Here is a 20,536-nt window from a genome sequence, read left to right as displayed (position 1 = left end):
CTCAAAGAGCAATGGATTACAAATCCCTGTGCAGTTTGCTTGGGTGATGGCTCCACCCATGTAAAATGCTATTCCCCTCCATAGGTTTGCAGTATAAGTAGGTATGGACTGATCCTTCTCTAATTTGGACCAAAACATCCCAAAAATGTATTTTTCCTTCTCAATCTTATAGTTAAAGGACAAATTCAGGTCATTTCTAGAAATATTCAGAAAGAAGTCTTGAAAGACATCCTTGGACCCGTCCCAAATAATAAACAAATCATCAATGAACCTGGTCCAAAAGACAATGTGCATGGTCCACTTTTCGTTCACATCTGTCGATACAATCTGTTGTACCAAACAACCCATGAAGATTCCAGCAAAACTAGGAGCAAAGCAGCTGCCCATCGCAGTCCCCGTGCATTGTCGATGCCATTTGTCATTGAAGAGAAAAATTTAATTTTCCAAACAACATCTTAACATATCCAGTAACATCATGGAATGGTCATAATAACAAATAGCTTTATTCCTGAAGAAGTGTCTATGTGCAGCAATGCCCTGATCATGATTAATACATGTGTAAAGAGAGGTCACATCCACTGGAATGAGATAAGTGCTTTGCCAGGCTATATAAATAATCTTCATGATTAAGTCTGTGCTATCTATGCAATAGGAGAATAAACTAAGGACATGTGGTAATAAGTAAAAGTCCAAATACATAGATGTCGACTCCAATTAACTATTATTGACTATTAACATAATTAACATTTAGATTATGTGATATGGACTGAAAAGAAGAAAAGAGGATTGCAGACTTATAATACAGATGATGAAATTCAGCCACTTGCCTTTGATGTTATGAACATTTGTCATGATATTGTGCTAAAAAAGTGTGAAATTACTGATACACAAAAAAAAGAGAAAATGTTTGCACTTTATCGTGTATAATTGATACTTCTTTGAAATAATGAAATTTCTGCATTTGCCCTTTGATCAATATACATCTATTTATGATGGTTTCTGTTGGTAGATTTAATTTGTTAGTGAATATGTGAAGAGTCTGTCTTCTAACATAGAGGTTGAGAGTCTGTTCTATTTTTCTGTCCTTGGTGTAGGGAAGTGATGTTTAAGAAAAGTTGGGCACGAATGTAAAAAATGGCTTGTAAGAAGATCGTACAAATCGAAAAAACACTGCCAATAAAGCGTTTTTGGAACTCCGTGGAGGAGTGTGATTCATTGGTGTTCATATATATCAACATGGCACCTTATTTGTATAATAGCGGGCTCCCCTTTTCCTGCGTATCACACCGGCCCCGCATGGTGGAAGTGACCGGCTTTGGGAAATCCGAGTTTGAGATATATGGAAAATGTCACTTACCCAGTGTACATCTGTTTGTGGCATGTTGCGCTGCAGATTCAGATGCTGTGCACTGTTCCTGCCATCTAGTGTCGGGCTTGGAGTGTTACAAGTTGTTTTTCTTCGAAGAAGTCTTTTCGAGTCACGGGACTGAGTGACTCCTCCCTTTCGGCTCCATTGCACATGGGCATCGACTCCATCTTAGATTGTTTTCCCCGCATAGGGTGAGGTAGGAGTGGTAGAATGAGGATACTAACGATGTCCATGCAATAAAATAGATATGTATGTACATAGTTTGTGTTAAAGGAATGTTTATTTACATATATACAATTTTAATGAAACTTGAACGGCTACAGGCTCCAGGGGAGGTGGGAGGGCGCACGTGAATCTGCAGCGCAACATGCCATGAACAGATGTACACTGGGTAAGTGACATTTTCCGTTCAATGGTATGTGTAGCTGCAGATACACATGCTGTGCATAGACTACAAAGCACTAATCCTCCCCAAAGCGGAGGTCAGCCTGTAGGAGTTGAAGTTGTTTGAAATAATGTTCTTAGTACAGCCTGTCCTACTGTGGCTTTTTGTGTTGCTAACACATCTACACAGTAATGTTTGGTAAACCTATGAGGTGTAGACCAAGTGGCTGCCTTACAAATCTCTGTCATACGTATGTTACCTAGAAAGGCCATTGTTGCTCCTTTCTTTCTAGTGGAGTGAGCCCTTGGTGTAACGGGTAACTCTCTTTTAGCTTTAAGGTAACAGGTTTGTATACATTTGACTATCCATCTGGCAATGACCTGTTTGGATATAGGGTTACTAGCATGGGGCTTTTGGAAAACAACAAACAATTGTTTAGTTTTCCGAAAAGATTTTGTCCTGTCTATGTAATACATTAGTGCTCTCTTTATGTCTAATTTATGCAGTGCTCTTTCTGCTACCGAGTCTGGTTGTGGAAAGAAGACTGGGAGTTCTACAGTTTGGTTTAGATGAAACAGTGAAATGACTTTTGGCAGAAATTTTTGATTTCTGCGTAGAACCACTTTATGTTTGTGTACTTGTATAAATGGTTCTTCGATAGTGAACGCCTGTATTTCGCTAACTCTCCGTAGTGAAGTGATGCCTATTAGAAATGCTACTTCCCAAGTCAAGAGTTGGATTTGGCAAGAATGCATGGGTTCAAAAGGTGAGCCCATGAGTCGTGTAAGTACAATATTAAGATTCCACGAGGGTACTGGTGGGGTTCTTGGAGGTATAATCCTTTTTAGTCCTTCCAAAAAGGCTTTAATAACTGTGATTCTAAAAAGTGACTTTGTATGTTTAATCTGCAGGTAAGCAGAGATTGCAGTGAGATGAATTAATAGAAGAAAAAAAAAGATTTGCTTTTTGTAGGTGTAGTTAGTAACTTACAATGTTTTGTATGGAAGCATCTAACAGCGTGATTTGGTTTGCTTGGCAGTAGAAAACAAACCTTTTCCATTTATTAGCATAACAATGTCTTGTTGTCGGTTTTCTTGCTTGTTTAATGACAACCATACACTCATTTGAAAGGTTTAGGTAGCGAAATTCTAAGACTTCAGGAGCCAGATTGATAGGTTGAGCGATGCTGGATTGGGGTGTCTGATCTGTTGTTTGTGTTGTGTTAACAGGTCTGGTCTGTTTGGGAGTTTGATGTGGGGGTACTACTGAGAAGTCCAACAGTGTGGTGTACCAGGGTTGGCGAGCCCACGTTGGTGCTATGAGTATTAGTTTGAGTTTGTTTTGACTCAGTGCAGAAAGGAATGAGTGGGAGAGGGGGAAAAGCGTAAGCAAATATCACTGACCAATTGATCCATAGAGCATTGCCCTTGGACTGATGGTGTGGGTACCTGGATGCGAAGTTGTGGTATTTTGCGTTTTGTTTTGTTGTAAACAGATCTATGTCTGGTGTCCCCCAACGGTAGAAGTAATCCTGTAGAATCTGGGGATGTATTTCCCACTCGTGAGTTTTCTTGTGAACCCGACTGAGATTGTCGGCTAACTGATTGTGAATGCCTGGTATATATTGCGCTATCAAACAAATGTTGTTGTGAATTACCCAATGCTAAATCTTTTGTGCTAGGAGGCATAGTTGTGACGAGTGTCCCCCCCGTTTGTTTAGAAAGTACATTGTTGTCATATTGTCTGTTTTGACAAGAATGTGTTTGTGGACTAGAAGGGGATGAAAAGCTTTTAGTGCTAGGGAGACCGCTAGTAGTTCTAAGTGATTTATGTGTAGTTGATTTTGTTGATTGTCCCATTGACCTTGTATATGTGATTATTGAGGTGTGCTCCCCACCCAATAATGGAAGCATCTGTTGTAATAATGGTGTGAGGAACTGGGTCTTGAAATGGCCGCCCTTTGTTTAAATTTACAGGGCTCCACCATTGAAGCAAAGAGCGTGTTTGGCGGTGTATCAACACTAGATCCTGAAGTTGACCCTGTGCCTGCGTCCATTGTTTTGCTAGGCACTGTTGTAAGGGCTGCATGTGTAGCCGTGCGTTTGGGACAATTGCGATGCATGAGGACATCATGCCTAGTAGTTTCATGACAAACCTGACTGTGTACTGGTGGTTTGGTTGTGTGCTTGACACTATAGTTTGAAACGATTGAACTCTTTGTGGGCTTGGAGTGGCAATTGCTCTTTGAGTGTTGAGTGTGGCTCCCAAGTATTGTTGTGTTTGGGATGGTTGCAAGTGAGATTTTTGGTAATTTATAGAAAACCCTAGTTTGTGTAGCGTATCTATTACATATTGCGTGTGACTTTGACACCGGTGTTGAGTGCTGGCTTTTATTAGCCAATCGTCAATGCGTGGTGTTAAAACCCTAGCTTTAACCGGCTAACTGAATATCTCATCTGCATGTTTTATCATGCCTTGTAGCATTGGGAGGCACTGGTAACGTGAGTGCGTGGAGGATAAAGTATTAAAAAGGAAATCCTCTTCCAAAGGCTCACTGTGCATAAGTACCCCATGGTACGCTGCTGCCCTAGAAATGACCTGCATGTATGCAGTACTGTCTTCTGGTGGGGAAGGTTTGGAAGGATATAAGTCCGGGTCATTAGCAGGTATAGGATCTCATACAGATCCCAAGGATCAACCGTATCACCATGAGAATACATCTGTGAATGAGTTGGTGAAGGCAAAGGTGGTGGTGAAAAAGAAAGTTGTGGTAAATGCGGGGGAGAAGCATGCATAGGTAATGGCTTCTCCTTCCGTTTGAAATTCTTTGCTGGTGGTGGAGCAGTATCTAAGTGTTCCTGAAAAGCCAACTTTCTTTTAGTCTGTAGAGGAGGTGCAGTAATTATTCTGCCAGTCTTTTTTATGGATATGGATTCTTGATTGTCCCTTATCCATGATTTCAAAAATGGGTTGAATCTCCGTATCCTCAGAAATATATTCAGATGGTTTCGATGATTTAGAGGACTGTTCGTCATATGATTTGGAGCTCTGCTTAAGATGGCTCAAATGTGCATGTTCTTCTGAATAAGAAGACGTTTTCGGCTCCGAAGATGAAAATTTTGTCGGCCCGAAAATACAGCCGGTTGTTTCAGCTCCGAGGCAGGAGGTCGAGGCTTCGACTCCGAAGAGTGTAAATGTTCGGAAGTTGAGCTTTTGGTGGACTTGCTTGACTCGGGTATCGGAGGAGGTGTGGCCTTTTCCGGCGCCGAACCCGAAGGTTGGTTGACAAATTTTTTCTTGCGGGTCGAACCATGGCTCTCTGGCAGTGGTGCACCCAAGGCCTTCGAGGACTTTTTAGGTGTGGGCGCAGGGACAGTCATACTCACGTGCTGACCGGCAGTGACAAGTCTATCTTCCTCCGAGTCTTCTTCAGAGTCGGTGTCTTGGATGGAAACTGCAGTCTGCGCCGGTTCTTCCTCCATGCTGTCGATATACTCGGTACTCTTGGACGACATTTCCAGCCTCCTGGCTCTCCGGTCACGCAAGGTCTTCTTGGATCGAAATGATCGACGGGCCTCACAATCCTCTTCTCTATGATTGGGAGAGAGACTTCGATTACATATGAGGTGTTGGTCTGTGTACGGAAATATTGCGTGGCATTGGGGACAAAATCGAAATGGAGTCCGATTCAGCAGGCTTCGACGTGGTAGGTCTGAACAGGCCTGAGTTGGGTGCTCACGCCCAGCAGGGCAAAATTTGTTTTGCGACTGTCTTATTGGTTCGACTATGGTTGGAAACGAGATCAAAACAATACGGACGGTCAAAGAGTTATCTAAGCTTTCCGATTCGAAATCTCGGAGCGAGAGGAAACACGTCCAATCCCGACAGCGAAAATAAAACAATCTAACAATGGATGCCCTTGTGCAGTATGACCGAGAGGAGGAGTCACTCGATCCCGTGACTCCGAAAAGACTTCTTCAAAGAAAAATAACTTGTAACACTCCGAGCCCAACATTAGATGGCAGAAGCAATGCATAGCATGTGTATCTGCAGCTAAACATGCCATCAAACACACACACACATATATATATATATATATATATATATATATATATATATATATATATATATATATATATATATATATATATAAAATTTTATATATATACTTGCACCCCGCTTCACAGTAGTTCATCTCTGGGCCAATAAGCGGCCATGATGCAGGGGACTTGGAGTGGAGTGGATGGGGGTAATGGAGGTGCCACATTTAGATCCTTACTATATGTGGCATCCTTGCAAAACATGGTTTATTTGTTGGACCCTGGAGACAACTGAAAAAAAACTGCTATTACAGGGTACATAACAAGGAACATCCTTAAAGGTCCTACTCATGAAGGGCTTGTGGGTCCCCCCTAGCTTTCCCTATATTATTCGCCAGGTGATGTTTGGGAGGGGGTGGTCCAGTGGGTGGGTAGATACATGCCATATGCGGCAGACATGCCCCTTTGGGTCGTGTAACCTTTCCTGTAAATAGCCAACTCCATGTTGATACAAAAATGGAAAGAGAGAGGTTGTAATACTCTGGGGGACCTATACCCTAGAGGACAGTCCATCACATGGAATGAAGCTATAGAATTCTTCTCCCTGGGTTCGGGGCAATACCCCCAATACATATAAATCTCAACTACAGCCTTCACGGTCTGGATGACCTTCCCCACTACACAACCCCAGTCCAGCACCTTGACAATACTGAGTATGGCTTAAGGCAGGCTGATCTCCCATAGATACAGATTGCTACATGAGGATTTGCTGTCACAAACACTTAACGTACAGACCAAATCGGATGGGATTCTGCAAACTCCCCCCTTCACAGCTAGACAGTGGGTGAAGGTCCACGAAGGGATGAGGACAGTTAGCTCCAACGCACGTTTCAAACTCTTACACTATAATTTCAAACATTCAAATCACATACCTTGCATGCTATATATGACACCAGACAGGCCAGCTGTCCATGCTGTGAGACCCCAATAGAGGACTTCATACAAATGGTATGGTTCTGTCCCTCTCTATCCACTTATTGACAGAAATCTCGCAAACTTTGAATAGCGCCTCGGGGTGGGCGATACCACTTGAGATTCGCCCAATACTGCTAGGCCTACTCCCTTCTTCTAACAAGAAAAAACGAAGTAGGAAATGTATCCCCCTTGGACTCGCATTAGTGAAACTGCAAATAGCCATTAAATGGCTCAGCCCGATACACATACAAGCTGGCTGAAGGATATTTCTAAATGGGCAGTTGCAGAGGAGGTCCGCATAAAGCATGTTTGCAGAGATGAGAAATAGGAGGTGACCTACGAGCCTAGGGATACTTGAATTGAAAGAACCGCAGGGGCCAACTACCTCGGAGGATGAACCCATGTGCCACAATGAATAAGCCCTGGAAATGTTGGGAGGGAGTTCAAGCGATCCTTGGGTCACAGAGGGATGCATCGTAGACACTTATACACTACCCACTGCAAATTAATATCACACCACCGGGCAGGATAGAACGCAAGAGTTATGAGAGGGAGGGGATTAAGTTTCTGTTTTTTGGGGTCAGTATACGGACAGCTCTTCTGGAAAAATGCTCATCTTTCCCTATCTCCGGTAAATACAGACGACAACTGCAAAGTTAACCACTCTTTGCCCTTTCCAAATTTTGATGTATACATCAGGTGACGTATTTGTACTAACTTTGAAACAAATTATATATTGCTTGAAGAAATCAGGGAATGAATCTGTTAACTTGTCAGATGCTGTTTATTTTCTATACTGTCCTGACTACATCCTGTTATAAAACCAATAACTTTGTTTTTTTTTTAAAAAGGGGAAAGTACATTCATTACACCACACCACTAAATACTTTGCATTACTTTACAAATATATACATAAGGAAAATTAAAAATACCTTAGGTGGCATAAAAATAAAAAAAAAAACACATTTGACCCCTAAAGGACCATGACCCCCACCTATTCTAGATAACACATCATTGTAGGGGGGGCACCAATTTAAATGAAACAGGCATACTGACTATCATCACATTACAAGAAGAACAAACCACATGTTAAAAATACCATCATTTTGTACTAAATGCAAACATGATTAATGACCATGTGTAAATTAAATTATTAATGTTGATAAAGAATAATAAATTTGATCACGCATCATCACTGTCCACAATGTATCAATAAAGCATTTGAAAATGAACATGACATATGTGTGCTTTTTAAATCTTTTCAGATTACATAGATTGCAACCATTAAAACAGCTCCTGGATGGCCACTTTCTGACCACATAAAATACAACCATAGACGCAACCTCTAGATGGCGCTTCCCTTCATCTATTTTCCTTATTCACTTTCAGGCCATACAAAATGTAGCAATAGAACCAGTCCCTTTAGGGCGCTGCACTCCCAGCAGTAGAGCAAATGCTCTATCCCCCGGAGATGTTTAAAAAAACATTTGAGGATCCCAGAGGGTCCTGGATTCCTGGACCGCCACAAACGTAGGGTCGGTCTCCTTAAATTACCTTCGGTGGGGGTAGAAGGTGCTGCACGCTTGTAGTCCCCTGACCCTTTCCTTTTGAGAATGGATGGTGTCCCAGTTGTCCATGGGGCCAGCATAAGGCAAAAAAATGACACAAAGCCATGCAGGGCATAAAGGGGCGTTCTAGCCAGGAAAGCAGTGAATACTTAAACAGCAAGTCTCCTGCTTTGCTCAAGAGCCTGCCGCCTTTTTCCTTTTTCTTAGGGGTGTGCTGGGTCCCACCTGGACACCTCAGACCTTCCATCTGTTGCGGCCACCAAAGGATTTTATTCTCATATATGAAGTAGTCAGCAGTCTTCCTTTCTCTGTCTGGCTCTGACAGGGTTCAGAGTCTTGCAGTGGCCACCTGGCTCCCCCTAGAAATAGGCACAAGGAGCGGTGGGAGAGGTCAACACCATGGGCGGTTGGGGGGAGGCACAACAGCACTCCCCGCATTCTCGTTTAGTGTGTAGGGGCCCAGAGTTCTGATCCAGGGCACCTTGTGTGCGTCAACCAAAGGGGAAATGGGGGCCCGAGGGACAATCCATCCACGGGGGAGGCCCCACACAGGCCCTCTACCCCAAATCAATACAGTTAAGTATCTTGCGCTGACCCCCAAGGCCTTGGCCCACCCCGGGCGGTGATCTTTAAATGGTGCAGTAGTGCCCCACGAGCTTGATCTTCGCTGGTGAACAAAGATCATCTACCTGAAAATGGCCATAGCATGGGCTCCATTGGGCCGATTTGGACCCTAGTAGGCTCATTTTACTCCTGGTGACGAGCTCTAGCCATGAGTAGGCCTCATAGCCTACAAAGTGGTGTACCTTGTAGGGAGCTGGTTCCACAGGATCCCTGTGCCAGATTTCCTTCATGTCTGTTTCTGGGTGCAGACGTCCAGATTGTCCCCCAACTGGTCCTCGGGAGACCTAAAGGGGCCAACCTCACTTGCCCTTAGAGAGATCCACTGGTCCTGGGGTCAACTGGGGGAAGAGTCATTAGTCCATTTGAGCATCAGGAGGAACCCCTTTCTGCTGTCTATGGCTGTTGCGGTCCCTGCGTCCAGCAGCAAATGGCACCAACAGCACAAAAAGCTCTTTCTCTCCCTTGTGCAAAAGTTATAAAAAGGTGGTGTGGGGTCTAGAGGCCAGCACCCCTGGTCAATCCTAGGATGAAATGTAGCCTCTCCACCTCTGTCCCAACCCTCTTGTACAGTATATGCTGGGACAGTTCAAGATGGCATCATTCAGAAGTCACTAGTCACATTTGATCCTGGGTTCTCTGCTTCGCCCCTCGCTGACATCACTGCCAGGGCCTTTTCCACCAAAACATCAAAGAGGAGTCCCCTCTTCTGTTGGCTCTGGTCATTTGAGCTTCCTCTGTAGTTTGGTGGGCCTGGGCTGTCACCAGCTCTGGTACATTGTGACAGATACTTAACAGATGCAGATTTTCATCTCAACCACATCAGCTCAGGAGCTGTGGAAAGCACTTTTAATTACTCTTTTTGTGTGGAGAGGCCTTTGTTCCTGGAGCTGGAGAGAAATATAGTTAACTTGGTCCTTCAGGTTGACAAAAACTCTCAGCTCAGAGAAATCTGACAATTGTGGACAAACCATAGAATGTGCATGTACCGTCTTGGGACCTGCAAATATGAACTGGAGGCACTCTTTCAATCCCAGTTCCACACCTTAAGGGACTTTGTAGGCCCAAGGGAAGGACAACTGCACTCTAAGGCGGTTTTCTCTCTTTGGTATAATAAAGTGTCACTTTCAACAAAATAGTAAATCACACCGATTTTACTTCTGAGTGCACACTAACATTATAATGGCTATCTGGGTCAATATCTGATCCTACAGAGTTCCCTCTTCACCAGGCTACCTGTGCATGTAGGAGAGTGCCCTTTTTGACATGTCAGTCCTCTGATACTGAGGTTCTTCGACTGAAGGTGCAATGGGTTCCTGTGCACTGGGTTACTGCTAACCAGGTCCCCAGAGCCATTGCTCTTTCCCTAAAACAAGGTAAAATGGTTTAAGTCTGAACAACTGGCACACACTTTAGCACCCCTTTAATTCCGTAGTAAATGGTACCCCAGGTACCCTGGTCATGGGTACTAAAGACGGTTCCTAGGGGGCTGCACCACATATTGTGCCACCGTAAGCGACTCCCCTACAAATAGCATGCAAACTGCAATTGCAGGCTGTGTGACATAGTGCAAACCATGTGTGAAAACACATGGAACACTCATTGTGTGAGATGTCAAAGTCACTGCATATAATATATGTAAAGTCCCCTCTACAGCAGGCTCTAGAGCCCTAAGGCAGGGTGCATTATATTTTATGTGAGAAAATATGGCCCTGTGATTTTCGAATACTAGATTTTATAAGTGAACAGAGAAGCCACCTTAAGGTATGTACTGGGCACTGGTCATTATGAGTTACCCAGCTACATAATGACTTCACTGAAACCTATGGTGTTTGGTATCAAACACCTCACCTTAATAAACCCATACTGATGCCAGTATTGGATTTATGCCTGCGCTCTCATAGGTCAGAAACAATGCCTGCCCCGGAGGAAGGTGTTATTACCTCCTCCAATAGGAAGGCTAGTGAATCTGCAGGCCAATCTTGCATACCAAGGCAGAGGCTTCAAAGCCTCTGCCATCCTTGAAATGCGACCTCCAGACCTGAAGAATGCCACCCACTGCACTGAGACCCATTTGGCAACACAACAGTTGAGAAATTAGCTATGCAGCAGGCGTGGTGTACCTCCAGGGGTAGTCACTCCTAAGGTAGGCTGCCTGATGTGCTCCACAAAAGAAGGGCTCCACCATCTTGTTTTGGTAGAATTAGGAACTCTCGGACAGGGTTATACCCATTTCCCACAGGAAGTAGTAATATACTGGGCTGGGGGGCCCCAGGAGAAGGTAGCTAACTTGCTACTACCCTTCACTCCCTTTAACGCCTCTAAACTCAATATTTAGGTGGCCCCCTGACATTCAGAATTCAGATTCGCCTGACTACAAGAAAAAGGACAAAGAAGAGTCAAAGTGCATAACTGTGGACCTGGCACCAAACCGTGCCTGCTCCTGTCCTTACAATTGTAAAAAAACAGACTTGTCCTGCAGCTGTGCATCTGCCGAGAGCCTTGGAGGACGCCAGCACTTAACCAACCAGGCAGCATCCCGCTTGGAGAAAAGGAGCCCCTTCTATGCACCAGCAGCCACTCAGTGCAACTGCCTGGTCCTTCATTTTGCTGACTATTGGGTCCACTACGGGAACATTTTACCAGGAAGAGAATACTGAGTGACCAAGAGATCAGCCCCATCAACCCATCCAGTTTTAGAGAAGCTTAGCCTGCCCGGGGTATCACTGCACCAATACCAAGGGCACCCCATCCAGTTGCAAGCACCAAGTCTTGTTTATGTTCAGCCAGAACTCCACCACCAGCAAAACTTACCTGCACGTTGAGGTACTTTGCGAGGGGCCAGCTCCCCACCAGAAGTCGCCCTGCTGTGTTTCTTTCTCCTCTTCTGCAGGTACACCAAGAACAGTGAGAGCTTCAAACTCGCCAAACCGCCGGACAAAACATCTATGCACCTGAGCCCCTGCAGCCAGTGTCCATTGAAACCAACAGGTTCTCTGTGAACCTGAGACCCTCAAGAGTTGAGCTCCCCTTTGGGTTCTGCTGGACTAGTCCCATAGTCTCTACTTGCAGCCTTTTTCCTGCAGGTACTTTTCCCCATTGACTTTGGCGTGTAGCATCTGAGGCTACCCCTGCTGGAAGCACATCTGCGCCCAGACACACCAAGGCAGGTGAACCCGAACTGTAGGTGTTTTCTAGGACTTTGGCCCCTACTTACCTTAAGTCTAGAAGAAAGGTTCTGTAAGTCGTTTACAAGTGACCCTATATAGTGTATGTTTGTCCCATAGGATAACATCACTGTGGTCGAGACTCATGCCTCAAATCGGACAACTGTCCCTTCTGTAACTGTTTTTTAATAAAAATCAGTAACTTAAAAAGTACTTACCTCATTCTGAAGATTTTGATGTCTAAAATAAATTAAAAATCTGTGTTATTTTTGCAAATTGGTGTTGGATTTCCTTATTGAGTATGTGTCTCATTTATTGACTCTGTGAGGACAAAAAATGCCCAACACTCCCCTCTGATTAGCCAAAGACTGCTCGACCACACTGCCACATACAGAGCACCTTGGGACTGCTTTAAGGCAAGACCCTGTACACTAGTGGGGATACCTGCACTCTTCTTCTGAACTCTCTGCACAGTGTACCTCATTTTCGAACATTCTATAGAGAGCCAGCGTCCTACAGTGCAGTTACCATGCTACGCAGAAAGGCAGTCTCTCACACACACACACGTGCATTTTTTCATGTGTAATCAACCGAGTGCTTCTTACCCTAGCTGCATCGCAGTGGCCTTATCTTAAATGGCAGACACTGGCTGAACAAACATGCAGTCTATTTACCATGTGATTACCACGCTTCAGACACATGTACTGAGACTTATCTACAGTAAAAAGTCCAAAAACGGGAGACCCAAAAAAGCAAAAAATCTACCTTATTAAAAGGGCGGAACCCATTTTGTAACAGCCACTACACTAATGGTAAACAAGCCAGTGATATATAACTATATGACATATAGGACAAGGGATTCTGATGAGTGATACTGCAAATGGTGAACTCCCTCTCTTATCCATTCTTGCAGAGGCTGTATGAGGAGGATTTAGATAACTTGCTGCACCAGAAGCAGATGTTGTATGCTCTGGGGGGCAAAGGTAGCTTCCTGGGGGGTGACGGGAATCATTACAGCCTTAGATAGATCTAAAATGCAACTGGAAATCAGATGGTAACGGTTATGTTGATAATGAAACAGAGAAGGAAATGCTCCCAGAAGGACAGTGGGGGAATCCCCATACTGCTGACTTTATCACTGTCGACCTTCTTGATGGCGAGTGCCTCAACATCATGCTCTGGATTACTGTGAAAAGGGCCTTATTGTTTCAAAGTCAGTTAGTTTGGAACCATAGCAGAGGGCTTCCTTCGTGGATAGGGTCCTCTCAGCATTAAGTTTACACCAACTGCAGAGCTGGCATTTGAGGTGAGCATTTAGGTGCCAAAAGTGTTAAGACAATGCCACTTCTCCTTACATCGCTCTGTTCAGGTGTTCTTGCCCGGAGAACACACAAAGGCAGTAAGAAGAGGCACCTTCTCTGGTTGGCCTGGAGTGCTTCTTTCTCCCTTGCTTGGCCCCATGACCTTCCAGCATCCCTTTCAGATTAAACCTTTCTTTGTTATTTCTGAAAAAACCTGTATTCCTGTACCAAATGGGAGGAGGTCAACAGAGCACATACACAGAATGGGGTTCCGAGGCAACCTTCTTCTTCCCATAAGGACACTTCACAAAATGTGAAGACATATGTAAAGAACAATCCTTGCAGAGATGACAAAATAGGAAGTGGAAAATGTCAGACATGTCGAAAACTTAAAAAATCAGGTGAAAATTACAGGAAGTTATCTGAGATCCCCAGATAAATGAAATGAGGCAGTGAGGCTAACTGCCAGAATAGTGCATGCTGGGAGATTAAAAAAAAACTGCAGGCCCCTTAAAGGAGCAGCACATCTTTTCAAAACTTGGGCAATTGTGCCTGTCGGGCATCAAATGCGTCTTTCACAAAACTATAGTTTTCAATGTCAAATCTAACAGTTTCAGCACAGTTTTCATCAGATGTTGCCTTTTGTATTGCCTCTATGTCAGTGTTTTCCAAACTGTGGGTTGTGGGCCGATTTTTGGTGAGTAGGGAACGTCCAAGCAATAAATAAAGATACCTTTAAATTCTGTGTTTATCTTGCCACATTTGCCGGAGTTTCAGGTCGAATTTCAGGCTAGGTCTTTGGACAAAATGCTGCTCATTCTTTTAACATGGGGGACTGAGGCTTACTTTTCTTTTATGTGACTGCAAAGTGAGAGGAGTTTTTAAAATGAATTATGTGAAAATCTTGTTGAAGTAGAGGGAGTGTGAAAAGAAAGGCTGTAGGATGTCGTTCTTTTACAAATGTACACATTCAGCGGTAAAGGAAGAAAACATGAAGCACTTCTGTGTATTTTGGCGCTTGAGATCTCAATGGCCTGTAGTCTTCTACAGAGTTGTTTTCGTTGATCCCAGCATAGACAGTGTTCCAGGAATCCAGGCTGCTTGTGACCAGGGCTATGTGTGGTGGTTTTCTGGGTGCTGCTTGAGAGCCATTTCAGAATCTTCCTCAGCATCTTCAGGGTATGGAAGCATGAGGTTATAATGGCACTGACTTGTGCGGTCATAAGGACTTTGCTGTCAATGACGATCCTGAGGTTCTTGGCATGACTGGTACCTGTTGGTAGGTGTTGATCCTAGCTCAGTTGGCTACCAGGTGGAGTCTCATGGTGATGTGTTCTTACTGAAGATCACAATTTTGGTCTTGTTGGTGTTAAGCTTTAGACAGTTGGTCTTCATCCAGTGGCAATTTCAGTCATGCAGGCATTCAACTTGATCTGGGTACTGAGCAGCATGTCTGTGAGGGTGAGAATGAGTTGTGTGTTGTCGGCATAGGATAAGACGCTGAAGCTGTGAGAGCTAATTATGCTGGCTAGAGGTTGGGTCAGGTGTGCTCTGCCTCAAGCGGAGTATCACTGAGTCACCCCCTCATCAACTACTGGGAGAGGGAAAAATCTATGCTGCTTACAGACCTGATCTTTAAAGTGTGTAGTGAGCACAGCGGCACAAATCGAAATAGAAATGCATTCTTAATTGTGAACATAGCACATTTATCTTGGGCACCAGGCATTCCTGCTTTAGAAAGCTCAGGTTTGTGCAAGCAGAATCACTGCGGCTCAAACATTAAAAAAAATACCAACCTACTCAGGAGTGCAACAGGGGTTGCCACCAAAAAGTCATAATGATGCCATTCACACCATATCTGCCTAATTATGTTTTCCAACATACGCTATTCAAGTTCTCGCGGACAAGGTGCAGAGCATGTCACTACCGTGTATGGCATGTTGTCCTGTCAGAAGGATGGAACAGCTGCCTCAACATCTGCTCTACACATAATCAAATAAATGGATAATTGAGGTATATCTTGTAGATGAAGGAGGAGACTGGAGAGCAGGAAAGCAATGAAGCCGAGCGGAAACCAAACTATAAGTGAATCTCGGTGTAACAAGGTTAATTCCATCATGACCAATAGCCAATATGTCTGACCTTAATCTGCTAGAGCATGCACAACCAGTGGAAGCATAAATGTACACATACCACCTGTGATCTATCTCAGTACAGCCCCTCCGTTTGTACATGTCCTATGTCTGCCCCCTAATTTTAATTTCCACAACTTTCAGCAGTTTCCAACTCCCCAGGAAACGAACTGTCAATCACTGACAAGGCAATACATTTCTTGTTGTGAGGAAATAGGGTGTACTAGATGGTGCTGCAATGTGACCTCACTATGTACTACACTTACCTATCCCTCTAGGACCCCGAGGTTTCGTTTGCCATACCTTCAACTCAACCCTGGGTAGTTGTGGCTCTGAGCGGCAAAGCTTACACAAAGGAACAAGTATAAAGCATTTAAACAGAACCAAAAAAAATAAAGAAATCAACAAGACACCAAAGAAATCCAACAGTAATTCATAGAAACAGACTGTATTTTAGACTCTACAACAAAAAATTATCCACTGGAGTGTTTCAGAGATATAGAATTTGCAAGGTATAGTAAATCAGGTTATTTCACTCAACCGCAAACAAGCTTTACCAAATTCAATGAATCTGACACTTAGAAACGTTTTCACCAGAATGTCTGGGCTACTTGGAATGCCATCACTCTGAGTCACTTTAGGTGATCAACTCCAGGAGGGAGCTAGTCAGGGGGCCAGCAAGGGCCTCAGAACAGTTACCTCAGCAGGAGAAGCAGTCTTCAGTCACGTCCAAGCACCTTTATCCTTTGCTGGGCATTCCTCTGGAAGGGCTTTTCTGATGCAAGGGATGAAGGATGCTGAAGATACTCAAAGGAAGGTTTAGATGCAATGCAGTGTACAGGGGTCTTGCTGCAACCTCTCCTTCGTCCACAAAGGGGGAGAGGCGGTCCTGGTCATAGGGCCATCGGCCCTAAAAGTCATCTAGATGCTGGCAAAAGTCCACTTGTTACTGGACTGCCGGTCGCAGAGTATCACTGTCACAGGCCAATCCCTTGTGTTGTTAACTCGTCCACTGGGAAACCTATCTGCACTTTGATGACACTACCAGGCTTAGCTATCTCAAAGTGTACTGTGTGGTGCTGCACTGCTTCAGTTAGTTGTGGGTTGAAGACTTTGGGCAACCAACTTGCCATAGCTGGCTTATCCACTGATGTGTCCCAGTGCTGTGAACAAGAGACCAGCTCTTTCACCCTTGGAGTCTCAAGGCTTTGGCTGGGCTCTGGAGACAACTTTTCCTCAGGCAGGACACAGCAGGCACAGCCCCCTTACTTTGCTACCCATTAGGCTGAGCAAGTGAAAACCACACTGGTGCAGTCTCTCTTTGTTGGTTCCACAGTGAAATAGGGCAGTGCTTCTACGGTCTGCCTTCCAGTTCAGTCCTGATCTGAGTTAGGGGTGTCTGCAGTGCCCTACTTATGTTCAGAAAATGCACTCAGGGCATGATGTGGTTGGTAGCCAATGTGTTACGCGAATACATTCCACCTGATAACCACTTCCTGCAAAGGGTGGCATTTGGGCATATGCCGGGATGCACCATTCTGCCCATTCTCAAAATGGCAGGACCCCTCTCCCGGAGTGTGGTGCTCCCTAGCCCAACTTAGAGATCCGGCTACCAAGGGGCACACACGCCCCTGGAAAACCTGTTTGGCAACAGGTTTCCTCTCTCTTGTCCCCAGCCTGTCTGCCTGAACAATGCAGCAGCCGCTCTCCCAATTGTTACCCATTTGCCCTTTAAAGGCTGCCTGATTCTCCTTTGAAGCTCGCCTTCTAGGTCATCACCTGTGTGGCTTCCAGCAGAAGGGAGGTGACACTTACTTCCAGAGCAGGCCCCTTTTGTATCTTTTCCTGGGAGCTGTTAGCACATCTCCCAGGAAGGGCAGAAAGCTGTATCCGCAACAGGACCTCATGTGCAACCAGCATGGCACAAGGAATTAAAGGCAACAAAGTGGCAACTTTGCTAACGTTGCACACTACAACATGTTATATCAATTTCAACTTGACAATCGAGTCGCTCTTAATGCAACAAGTTGCTTAATACCTTGGATGACCCACTTTGGTCGCACCATTCCAGAGTTAGCACAGCTATGAGGTCAACATATAACTATGCACTCTCCAATTGGGCGACCACCTTTTTTCTGCAGTAAAAATAACAGTTTCGCATTTTTACTATACAAGCACGTAAAATTACATGTACTGCCAGTGGGATACGTGGACCTCTGCCTTAGGACTCAACAGGCCTGCCATAGAGGCACTCACACTTATACCATAGGGAAATCCAGCTTTGCCATCGCTTTAAATGGCAAAGTCGGGCCAACAGCTAAAACTGTTCTTCCAGCCTTCAAATGGTGGCCTGGGTCTTGCTTTACTCGTGTCACACCCAGTGGGTCACAACTAGTGCTGCAGGCCCTGAGGTGAGCCTCTAACATACATACTCTGGGTACCATTAACTAGGGACTTACGGGCAAGTTAGATTACCCAATTCGGAATGAGGCAATTCAACACTCGTTTAAGGGTAAGGCACAGGTAAAGAGATCTTTAGGAGGCATCTCAAGTTGACAAACCAGCAGCATCAGTCTAAAAACTAGGAGGTGACCATACAATAAGAGGCATTTTCTTACACATGCGATCTTTGAGTCTTTTCTGGATTTTAAACTTGGTAGTCTGCATATGATCTACAGAAGGCAATTCAGCTCAGGGTTTATTTAAGCCACGTTTCTAATGGATCCTAGCCTTCAAACCAAGTCAGAAAGCTACAAAATGTTAAAATGTGGGCGTGTGCTATGGAGGCAACAACAATTTCTCACACAGTATGCATGCCTGTTTAGCTGCAACAAGTTTTGTTTCGAGCAGATAAGGTGCACAGCCTCATTTTGCTGCTAATGCATCCAGTCATTGAAACAACTAACCTACACCTCAGAGACAAAACCAGGACTAGCCTCTCTAAAATGAATCTCATAAAAGAAATGAGGTACTTATGTGTAATTCCAATTTAACGGCACTGGTATCTTAACCGCTCACAAGAGGAACAGGACGTAAGGAGAAAACTCTTTTCCTTTTCTGTCAAGATGACAGATGGAACTTCTACTCTGTGCCAGAAAAAATGTAACCTGAAAAAACTCAGTGCAGAGCATGGCTAAAGAGATGGCTAGTAGAATTCCAGGAAAGTTGAAGAAAAGGTGGAAATCCTGTGAAACTTATCAAGCATGCCAAGATAAAGTTCTTTCTGGGGACCACTTCACACACAAGTGCAGTAGAAAACTAAGCCATTTTGCAACCTATGTTTCATGTGTGTTCATATTTCAGCTGCATACTATGCTCTTCATCAGTATATCTTTGACTGTTATTGACAATGTATTTCTCTGTGTGATGGTAACACTCTTGTGCCAATAGAAGCAACTACAGAACCTTTAAATTGCCTCTTTCACAGTGCTGGCTTGTGGCTGCCCCTTCAAATAATAGATTCCACCAGAGTATTATTGCGCATGCAAACCATGACAGATGAAACAAATATAAAGCAGAGGATATGGTACTGATTTTGGATCACTGAACATTCCAAGAGATGTAGCATAACACTTGAATAAGTTGCAGTTTGCAGGACATAAAAATAACTAAAAAATAACTCACAGTTTAGAATCTTCCTTGGTCATGTTATCAAATGAAAACATCAGCCCGCCGTGTGGACAAAGAAGAGCACTGTTTCCCAAAGAAGACACAGGGCTGCATCGTGTGGGTCGTCTAGGTGTGTATAGGAGGGGGAGAAATAGACAAACATTTCTGATCATGTGAACATTATTTCATGAAATACATGAAGAATAATGACTTAGCAAATAAATTGTGTGTATTAGCGTACCACAGTGAGAAAATATTGAAACCTTATACTTGCAACAACAAAGTGATATGTAATGAGTAGGAAACAATGAATATTTAACTACTTACTTACAATATGCCATTTGCTGACCCATCTTTACCGTGGACAGAAGACTGGCCTGCCCTTCAGAAAAAAGTAAAAGCAAAACCAGTTGTGACAACCCGTTTCCAGGAGCACCCAAGCAGTCAGGGGTTACTACACTTCAGCTGTATCAATCAGCAATGTTCCCATTGGTATCCTCGGGCCATAGACCTATATGCATTGAAAAGTGGATATCCACTTAGTTACTTCCTTACCATACAGGGAGTGCAGAATTATTAGGCAAATGAGTATTTTGACCACATCATCCTCATTATGCATGTTGTCTTACTCCAAGCTGTATAGGCTCGAAAGCCTACTACCAATTAAGCATATTAGGTGATGTGCATCTCTGTAATGAGAAGGGGTGTGGTCTAATGACATCAACACCCTATATCAGGTGTGCATAATTATTAGGCAACTTCCTTTCCTTTGGCAAAATGGCTCAAAAGAAGGACTTGACAGGCTCAGAAAAGTCAAAAATAGTGAGATATCTTGCAGAGGGATGCAGCACTCTTAAAATTGCAAAGCTTCTGAAGCGTGATCATCGAACAATCAAGCGTTTCATTCAAAATAGTCAACAGGGTCGCAAGAAGCGTGTGGAAAAACCAAGGCGCAAAATAACTGCCCATGAACTGAGAAAAGTCAAGCGTGCAGCTGCCACGATGCCACTTGCCACCAGTTTGGCCATATTTCAGAGCTGCAACATCACTGGAGTGCCCAAAAGCACAAGGTGTGCAATACTCAGAGACATGGCCAAGGTAAGAAAGGCTGAAAGACGACCACCACTGAACAAGACACACAAGCTGAAACGTCAAGACTGGGCCAATAAATATCTCAAGACTGATTTTTCTAAGGTTTTATGGACTGATGAAATGAGAGTGAGTCTTGATGGGCCAGATGGATGGGCCCGTGGCTGGATTGGTAAAGGGCAGAGAGCTCCAGTCCGACTCAGACGCCAGCAAGGTGGAGGTGGAGTACTGGTTTGGGCTGGTATCATCAAAGATGAGCTTGTGGGGCCTTTTCGGGTTG

The 20,536-nt window shown here is 44.2% G+C and overlaps 1 protein-coding gene across 2 annotated transcripts in view; it reads right to left on the bottom strand.

The window, feature by feature from the left end:
- USP48 (ubiquitin specific peptidase 48) overlaps nucleotides 1-20,536 on the bottom strand; it is a 774,242-nt gene that overhangs the window by 252,821 nt on the left and 500,885 nt on the right. For both annotated transcript variants that reach the window (XM_069240019.1, XM_069240020.1), the window contains exon 19: nucleotides 19,183-19,293. In XM_069240019.1, coding sequence (XP_069096120.1) covers nucleotides 19,183-19,293 — 111 coding nt within the window. The remainder of the gene's footprint in view (nucleotides 1-19,182; nucleotides 19,294-20,536) is intronic.

Source organism: Pleurodeles waltl, chromosome 6 (assembly GCF_031143425.1).
Source record: "Pleurodeles waltl isolate 20211129_DDA chromosome 6, aPleWal1.hap1.20221129, whole genome shotgun sequence".
NCBI classification, from domain to species: Eukaryota; Metazoa; Chordata; class Amphibia; order Caudata; family Salamandridae; genus Pleurodeles; species Pleurodeles waltl.
This window is presented reverse-complemented; position numbering and strand designations above follow the sequence as displayed.